The sequence below is a fragment of the Scophthalmus maximus genome, chromosome 5 (assembly GCF_022379125.1).
Source record: "Scophthalmus maximus strain ysfricsl-2021 chromosome 5, ASM2237912v1, whole genome shotgun sequence".
Lineage (NCBI taxonomy): Eukaryota > Metazoa > Chordata > Actinopteri > Pleuronectiformes > Scophthalmidae > Scophthalmus > Scophthalmus maximus.
This window is the reverse complement of record NC_061519.1, coordinates 15,780,001-15,789,485: the sequence shown is the minus strand read 5'-3', so window position 1 is coordinate 15,789,485 and position 9,485 is coordinate 15,780,001. Positions and strand designations below refer to the sequence as shown.

The 9,485-nt window shown below is 42.1% G+C and overlaps 1 protein-coding gene across 1 annotated transcript in view; it reads left to right on the top strand.

The window, feature by feature from the left end:
• Nucleotides 1–2,513: 2,513 nt before the first annotated feature.
• The window catches only part of ece2a (endothelin converting enzyme 2a), a 60,866-nt gene continuing 53,894 nt past the window's right edge, over nt 2,514–9,485 (top strand). Inside the window, exons 1-2 of the mRNA XM_035634195.2 lie at nt 2,514–2,815; nt 3,816–3,978. Coding sequence (XP_035490088.1) covers nt 3,819–3,978 — 160 coding nt within the window. The 5' untranslated portion in view covers nt 2,514–2,815; nt 3,816–3,818. The remainder of the gene's footprint in view (nt 2,816–3,815; nt 3,979–9,485) is intronic.

The following is a 9,485-nucleotide window of genomic DNA, read 5'->3' as shown; positions in this document are numbered from 1 at the left end:
CTGTCTTACATGGGACACTTCATTCAAAGAGAAGCCTCAATGCCACTCAGTTGAAATATCTACTCACAATCATCTTTACAAGACAAAGTGTATACACAAAGAAAGCAACGCAATACGAATTGTGATTTGGTGAAAAAAAAAGAAGCTTATACCAACTTAAAAAAAAGATTTGAATTGGTAGCACTCAAATCAATTGTTTTTTCCAATTAAAAGTTTGTCATTGTCTTATTGTCAACTTCTTAACTTGACATCTTTGACTTGAACAAACTTTATTCATTTGTGTGTTACCACACGATTTTACTCAGGTTCGGAAAACAATTTTTCATTTCTTCAGTGTAACATTCTTCAATCGTTACTTTATATTGTACAACTGTGATGCGTTTTTTTGATAATGGCAGCAACACATTCACCACATGAAATGGCTTCACCTATTTGACAAACACGCTGCAAGAGACAAGTGATGGACCTGCTGGGGCACAGTTGTTGTTCATCGATTTGTGACTTTTGAGGTTTTGCTACTCATCAGCGGTGTTGGAAAACGAGCTCAAATGCAATTTTATTGATTCATTTTTGGGGGGTTTATTTTAACACCATAGTCACATGATTCAGATTATTATATAGTGTTATTTGAGATAACAGTTTGTTTGTTTTCTGAATCAAAACGGTAGAGCGGCTAGAGAAGATATAAACTGCAGGCGGGAGAGCTCTTACTGCCCAAGTTCATAACGAGAACCGCAGCCGAGAACAGTTCAATGAGTGTGCAAAGGATTTATATGCTCTGAGGTTATGCTCTAAAATCATAAGCTCCCTCTTTCAGCTGCTCTCAGAGGAGGCGGCGAGCTTATCCTCTCAGAGGGAGGCGGCACCACAGTTTGAGAAACACTTTGTGGGTTTGACACAGAAAAAATAAGCAACTTCTGTCGATGAAGACGAAGGGCTCACTTGCTGCAACATAAATCATCTGAACCATTAGGTGCAACTCCCAGCTCGGGTTCTCTCTGCTGTCGTTCACATCGCTGTACTTCCAGTGACTGATGGAGACAAAGTTCACTGTGTGGCTGCCGGGGTGAGCCACAGGGCTCACTGCAGACAAGTCTCCGGCCAAAGAAGATGAATTGGGATTGCCATGGTGAGGTTGTTTGTCTGTGCTAGAAGCTGATTTCACCAGAAGTGAAAAACATTTGAAATACCAGTGTGACGCTACCACCTGCAGGAGAAAGTATGGCATCACTCTCCCACACAGTGGGCTGTATATATTTCTGTGGCCTTATTTCCAAAAAAAAAGGCAGAAATGTCTTTTACTGTAATCTGCAATTTCATCTGTTTGAGGAAGTATTCAGATTTCAGAAAGAAGCAGTACAGCCCTTTAAAAAAAAACAAAAAACCTCTTTACAAGAAAAAGTCCTGCATTCAAAACCTTGCTTAAGTGAAAGTACAGAAGCATTAACAACAAAATGTACTGCTGTGGTCAATATGCAGAGAAATCAACCCTGTCACCACCACATATCGACAGTTAATACTGATGCATCAATGCATAACATTACACTTTTACACATTTTGTATCTGGTTGATCTTTGAATCTCTGGGGAAGTAGAAAGGAAAAAAAGGTTCCTATAGACTTCTCTAACAATTGGGCATTTTGTTTTTCTTTTTGTGGAATATTGTATGACCTCCCCCTAACAAGCCTCAACTAGTTATTTTAATTGAAACCATGCAACAACACGTGCAACAAGGCCAGGGCCCAATTCAGTCAAAACTTCTTTCAGTGAACACATACGTACACACGGCACATACCCTTCACTCTCAACACAGTCTCGGTTCTTCGTTGCATGGAGCCCACGTGTTGGAAACACTCATTTGAGATTCTGCTCCACGTTGACATAAATACGTCACATCCGTTCGGCAGATCTGTGAGCTGCACACTCGTGCTGCTGTCTGTCCCCTGCACTACCATCCAAAGGTGGTAGAGCAGGGGACAAATCACATGGTGCACTGCCATTGCTGCAGTGGACATAAGAAGGTGGTCAATTGTGGCCATAAAGGGAGGCACGTTCAAGTGAGCAACAACGTTCAGCTAAACTGTGGCATAATTCAAACGATGATTGGTGTCCCCAACACCATTACACCGCCACCAGCACGGTCAAAGAACAACAAAACAATTCCCCCTGTGGATCACTGAAGTATTTCGGATTCTGATGGAGTTGTCTGACTTTTATTGTGTTTGTTGAAATTAGGAAATTGCCAATTGCAGTTAGTGGCAACTGGGAAAATAATAATCTAATAATTAGATCAAAACACCCTAAACAATTTATGCTTTGTCGTCCATTGTTGTGCATGACACAAGGGTTGAAGGAAACCCAGCGCTATATTTTTGCGATATTAGTGACGACGTTGTAGTTTTTCCCTCTAAAACAATAAGAGCAGAAAATACAATTAGGAAGAACAAGAGCTTGGTTGTATCTCAAGTACGTTCAACTCACATCGAGTTGTGCAATATCCAACTGCAGAGGAGTAATTGAAAGCAGCATGGGAATGTTAAACCATATCGCTCCGCCTTCTCTTCAACATCTACTAGAAGAAGCAACACTAAGAAGACACGTCTCTCTTCAGATTCATGTCTCTAAGGACTCTTATTAGAACAGTCTCACTTTAGTTCCCCCATCACTTTATTTGTGACTGGAGATGCGTTCACGCTTACGTCCAGCCTGAGTTACTAGTTTTCAGTACAACTACAACACGTGGACGAAGCGAGCCGGCATTTTATTTAAAAAAAGATAAAGCTCAAAACAGAGCCACCGAGGTCAACGTGCACTTCGTAAGTAGCCAAACGATTAATCTATGATTCAAATCTCATGGTGTGTATGACGTGTTTCAGTCGAGTAGATGAATTTAACTGGACAGTGTGTGTTTATGTCCGGGTTCTGTGGAACTTACACTGCTCCGCGCATGCGCTGTCTTCACGAGGGAGGTTCAAGGACACCAAACAAGCCCGGACGAATGTGTTTTGTTATTGTCGCGTTCAGAAGACTCATGTTTGCGTCAGGAGTTATATGAGTGAAAGAAACCGTAGAAACATTCTTCTTCATTCATCTTTCACATCACAGCACATCATGAACATCTTCATTCATCTTTCACATCACAGCATATAAACATAATTTAAGGAAAGTGGCATTTAAGGGTGGAAGTTACAAAAACAACTTGTGGAAGTGTTGAAAATGCTTGAGTCTATTATGTTATTTATAAAATGAATGTGCACTTTAACTACTTTTTTTTCTCTTTTTTTTTCAATTACTCTTGACACCACTTCCCTGAAACAATAAAGGGGGAATTTCGGGAATAATCGAACAGGCAAAATTATGAAACATGGCTCCAATCAGCTTAATATCAATCAAATAATTTATTTTTACATTTTTCATTTCGGTGGAATCATTACATGACTTGTTTTGTCCGACCAACAATGTCAAACCTAAATATTTTCACTGAACGAAACTGCAAGTCATTGTAGTTGAAAACCTGTAATTAGGGAATCTTTGGAATTTTGTCGTGAAAAAAAATATACTTAAAATGGTAAAATGATTGACTGATTATCAGAAAATGTTCTTATTAAAATTTCTATAATATTTCTGCTGTGAGGCATTTTTCAGATAATTAACCTAGTGACCCCTCAATGTGTGTAATGATTGAGTTCACTTTAGCAACACTGTGATTCTTGGTATGAACTGTGATGGTTCCTGCAACAGTGCTTGTGAAAATTAGTGTTTCACTCTGATATTTTGAGGAAAAAAAAATAGTTGTTCTATTTATACGTTAAAGAGAATATGGACTACGTGCCAGATGACAACTCCCGGTACAAAGATGTTGACTACTGGGATGAACGATACACGACGGAGCAGTCTTATGACTGGTTGGGCTGCTTCTCCAAATTCCGGCACATTCTGGAAAACCACGTCAAGAAAGAAGACTCCATCCTGATACTTGGTGAGTAGTCTTGTTATTCCCATCGCTTCAGCATTTTGACTCTCTTAATCTTCTTACCGCACAAAACACAAAATGACAAAAACACTGTGTTCAACATCACTTTGTCCCCGATCTGGCAGGAGACTTGTTTCCGGGGACCTCTTGTACTTTCGTCAGCATTTGTCAGATACAATCATCGTGGTTGTCAGTGCTGTCGTTTGCACGTATACTGCCATTAAATAAGCATTGCCCTCATGTGTTGGTGTGGTGGAAGTGACCTGAATGCTTTGATATCAAAACATAAATAGATTTGACAAGCAGATGTGCATAAATGGCAATTGTTAAACTATCGGCAATATTCATTTCATATAAACATGTTTAAGAGCCATTTTGGTGAAATAAATTAACTCATTAAACAAAAGAAAAGACATTTTTCTTTTTGCTTGTTTTTTTTTTTTGATGTTGAAAAGAAGTTTACAAATTTAACCACTATGGGCCTTGAATTTGAAATACAGTCCAGAATAGGTAAAAGTATGATTCAAATTTAGGAATGAACTTTACTTGTTCATGTGATTTTTTGTTTTTGTTTTGCTGGTCTGTGCTATGGGAACATCTCAGCAGGTACAAAAACTAGTGAGGTTCAATCCCCAGAGAATTTGAATAAAGTAAATCTTATCTTATCTCACTATTTATTTTAGCCACATTTTAGACTGGATTCCAGTCTGCTGTTGTAGCTCGGGGGGGAAATCACATTGGCTTGTGTTGAGTGCTATTTCTGTTTCCTACGAAGCGTAATGTAGTCTCTCAATGAATTTTGTCCTTTTATTATTGATAGAAGCAACACTTTGTCTGTGATGCATTTTTATCTGAGTGAAATGTCTGCAAATGTACACAAGGTGGCACTGTTCCATCGAGGATGAATCCAGGTCTCTTGCACCCTGCACTACACCTGCAGTACCTTTTTGTTTATGGCCTCACAGCTGCGAAAAAAAACAAAAACATGCCACAAAACACATTTGCTGCATGAACACTGTTAGTGCTGCTCAACACAGATTACTGTGTCGGAGCTGGAGCTGTGTGAACTGTAAAGCAAGTGCTGGTGGAGGCATCGTCACTAGTCCTCTTGGTTTATATTCATTTAAAGCAAGAGTGAGTTGACAGTGTATGAAGATATGGACCTGTGCATTGTCATCTTTATTTAGTTGTGTTAAAAATGAGTTGTTATTTATTTGGCCTGATGTTGTCACTTCTGTCTGCTGTTGTCCATGAGACTGATTTCGGGCAATTCATAGTCTGTAAAGAAGCAGTTGTGTGATAATTAGTTTTCATGTTTATAATTTGGATACGTCGTCACAGACGGATGCCAGTTTGTCGAAATGCCAGCTTGAAAGTCTTTTGTTGTTCGGCTGTTATACCTCCACAGAGGCATAGAGGGCCTTGGTGGTCTATTTCTCGCCGATATGAACGTTGTTTATGCGTGCACAGTGGCTTATGTGTGTCGAGGGGGTCCGTTGAAATTGCGTCAGGGAGTGAAGGAGGCTTTCTGCTGTGTGTGCGTGTTTGTGGGGGTATATAGGAGGGGGACTAGTGAGGGTTTCAGTAGTTGAGTATTCTCTTTGGCTCAACAACCCAAAAAAAAAAGGAAAAAAAAGCTCTCTGTGTTTTTGCTGCTGTCTAAGACAACAGAGCTAATATACCGAGAAGGTAATTTCACCCAGGGGTCTTCTTTTTTTAATTTCGATGGGGATGGTCTGGAGCCCCCGGCTGGGTCGGAAAGTGTACGTCGAAGCATGAAGTGAGAACATTGACGGACAGCCTCACCTTTTGCAACGTGCGTCATTGGCACACCTACATCAGAGCCTTGAGTGGGCTCCGAGGCTCTGGAGTCTGATGTATAAAATATCTTCTCTCTCCTGCGTTACACTGCAGCACGCAGCGCCGGGGCAGACCACTGTCAGCACACTGGTTTGAACCCAAAGGAAGAGACATTGTACCACTTGAGAGCGCTCATCGTGGAAGGAATCTCTCTCTCTCTCTCGCGCTCCTCTCACCAAACCATGGAATCACATGTTTGTGTCGCTAGCAAGTGTTGTTGCCGTCCTCAACAGCAACACACACGCACAGATACGGGGCTATATAGGGAAGCCTACTGTGAAGATGTGAGAACCCCCCCCCCCCCCCCCCCCCCCCCCCCCACGTGACACAGCGAGCACTTGAATGTAGCCATGTCTGGACGCGTTGCATACATCCCCCCGGTTACCCTCACTTGTCATGTCTATAAATCCGCAGAGGATCATTGGCTCGTATGAAATGACACAATGGATTACCGTCACCTCGAGGGGGGGGGGGGGGGCTTAACTTGGCAGTGAGCAAGGGAAGACGCAAAAGGAAAGACTTGAGGCACCACAGCGATGTTTTTGTGCGTGTGATGAGTGGATATAGGAAAGGGAGATGGAAGGGAAGTAAATTACTAATCAGGTTTGGGCCACTCAACTGTCTCCGACGGAGGTCATTTCCATTAAGATAATCTGCGCTGCAGAGAAACCAGAGAGACGGGAGGGAGAGATGCATGGATGATGAGAGCTACAATGCTCTGCTGCACGCTGACGACTGTTTTAATGTCGTTACTCCCCTCTCTTGTGTGTAGTTTTTTTTAACTTTATTTCAGTCTTTATCCTCAGTTTATCTGCAAAGTTTTCCCATCACATCTTGCTCTCCGTCTCCGAGCCTCCTCTTCCACTTATCCGTTTACCTGTGTTCTCCCAACCCCACACTTCTCTTCCACTCCTCATCTCACTGTTTTTGCTCCAAACCTTCTTAGTAACCCACTTCTGCCTTTTTGGTTCTATTCTCTCTTACTCAGCAGAGCCCGTTCCCTCATCCAGACCATAGTACACACTTTGTATGACAATAGGTCTGCAATAGTCTTCAACATTAAACTGCATAGTGAAAGATGTCGCCCCTGCATTATTAGGGCTATAATCAATTGTTTTTTTACATTTTGTACTGGGGAAATATTTATTTATTTATATTACGTCTTGTAATATTGTGTAACCAGGAAATTTCCTCCTTTCTTCTTTGTGATAGTCTATGTTTTTCATATTGCCACTACTTGTCTTGCCCAAGGATACTTTCTGTTTTGGTCTTATTGTCCGGTAACTCATTCTAACGTTTGTCAGGTTCTGGGCGTGACATGAGACATTACCTTCATGAAAATGTTTTTTTCTAATTATTATTATGATGTAAGGATGTGTTCTCAAAAGGACATTCGGTATCGATCTCCGGTCCGTCGTGATCCACAAGGTGGTAAAATCATTTATAACAGCACATCCAGTTTAGACTCTGCACTCCCACTCAGACGCCCACTCAAACCACGATGACACAAGGTCACTGTTGTTTTTGCTTTAGAATAATGCAGAATACCACTGGCAGCAACATTTGTCAGAACGACGATATGGATTTTTAAAGGCAATTTTAAATGGAACATAGCCTCCAGATTTGATGGTGATGTTATATCATTTAGTGGCGTGTGTGTCTAATGCGGCCTCATAAAGGCCACACAACTCTGCTCATTACTGCCTGGCTCGTCTACGTGGTCAGCCGAAGGGCCTGGGGTTTGGATGTGTCACAGCATTGCGTCAAGCGGACACCGACACCACCTACCTGACCTGTATGTGCGCTCGCAACATTACCGAGCATTAGCGATGATCAGCTCTCACTGGGTCCATTCCCCGCCCGCTGCACCGCCACGGCTCCTTCGTTTATGGCCCGCTCGGGGCTGTTGCCAGTGATGTAACGACCCCACGTCTCCCTGTGGTCAGTGCTCATGCCGCGCTCCCCAAGGCGAAGGGCGGGGGGGGGGGGTTGATGATGTAATGACTCTGTTCTCCTGCAGTGTGTGTGTCTGCGCAAGGTTGAGATCTGGAGTATCTGGAGCATCTATCCACGTTGTTTCTTGCATGTTAACATCAAAGCATGGCGACCAGAGGGCGTGACACAAAACCTCCACAGTCACACGGCGAACGTGAAAAAACGTGTCTCAGAGTGTCTGTAATGACATTTCTGCTTCAGAACAAGTTTGGTCTGAAGTGTTAAGTGTGACATACACTGGGTTGTTCAATGCTCTGTAGTCTGTAGCACATTTTCCAAATATGCACTAAACGATTAACAATAACTGATGTTTTGTCTGTAGATGGATAAGGTTTTGGTAAAGTTAAAGGTTCCGAGCACAGGGCAGACCTTTCTCTGTTGCCTCTGTTGATGGTTCTTTTCCTTGTCTTCTATGATAGGATTTTCTTTTTTACCTTATGTTACATGTGGAGATTCATTCTTCTCTTTGGAAACAGTAGGGTAACAAAACAATCTTGACTCGGGCTTGCTTACTACCTGTTTGCAGAGCTTTTAACTGTATCAGCTCTGGAAAACTGAACTGGACTGTGTTTGTCTAGATAAACGTACTTGGCCTCTTGTGGTGGCCCTTTTCCAGCAATATACAAATGATTAATCGGATTGGACTCCTTAATCGTAAATATTTGTTGAGAATATCATTGGCAGTTTAATTGCTAATCAGAAGCAAGTACAAACTGCTGACACAATAGGGGTGCAGCCCTATTTGGCTGCTGCCCTATTGTGTCTTCAACAGAGGTATACAGAAGAATATGTTCTCCCTCTCTAAATGTGGCCCACTGACATCACCTACTGACATAGTTGGCGTGTCACTTCACAGGTTCCTCCAGATCATGAGGGCGACGAGGCTAGTTGGTGTTAATTGGCAAAGGAATATCGAAATACCACGAGTGTGACTGTTCAGTCAGCTGTTGTGTCACTATGTATGTCAAAGTGCCTCGACTACTATGACATTATAACTTTTAAAAAGAACATTACTACATGCAGGCACCCGCTCCGCCTCCAGAAGGCCCCGTCCTGCTCGTTCGCCTCAATCACGTCCTCCCATCACTTCCTCCATTTCCTCCTCACCTCTCTTTTCCATCATCAACCATTGCCTCACTTGCACCTCCCCCTGCCCGTACATGTCAGTATTTGGTATCAAAGACGTCCACCTGTGTTCCCTGAGCCAGGATATATATATATATATATATATAGATGGAGCAGTGGTGCTTACAACAGTATATGGGAGCTGCACTTTTCACAGGAGAGTCCAACTTACTGTCGGTGGTTTAAAATGTGGAGCTGCGGCTCATTCAGAAATTGGCATCCTGCTAAAGTAGTGCACACTTTCAAAGAAGGGATCAGTCACTGCTGCTGTCTTTCTTATTTACTGTTGTGTATATTATGTCAATTTGTTGAATATTTAATGCAAACAATTATTCTTGTAGATAAGTTCAAAGAGTGAAACCCTGAAAGATTCTGCAGGTCAGACATCGAGCTTTGTGTTTCAGTGCTTGTGTGTGGTTATCACTCATGTGCATGTGATATTTGCTACTGATCAATCATTTTTTGGATGCATGTATTCTGATGCTCTATGGCAGGATGTTTTCCAACTCAAAACCTTCTCCCAAAAGGATATT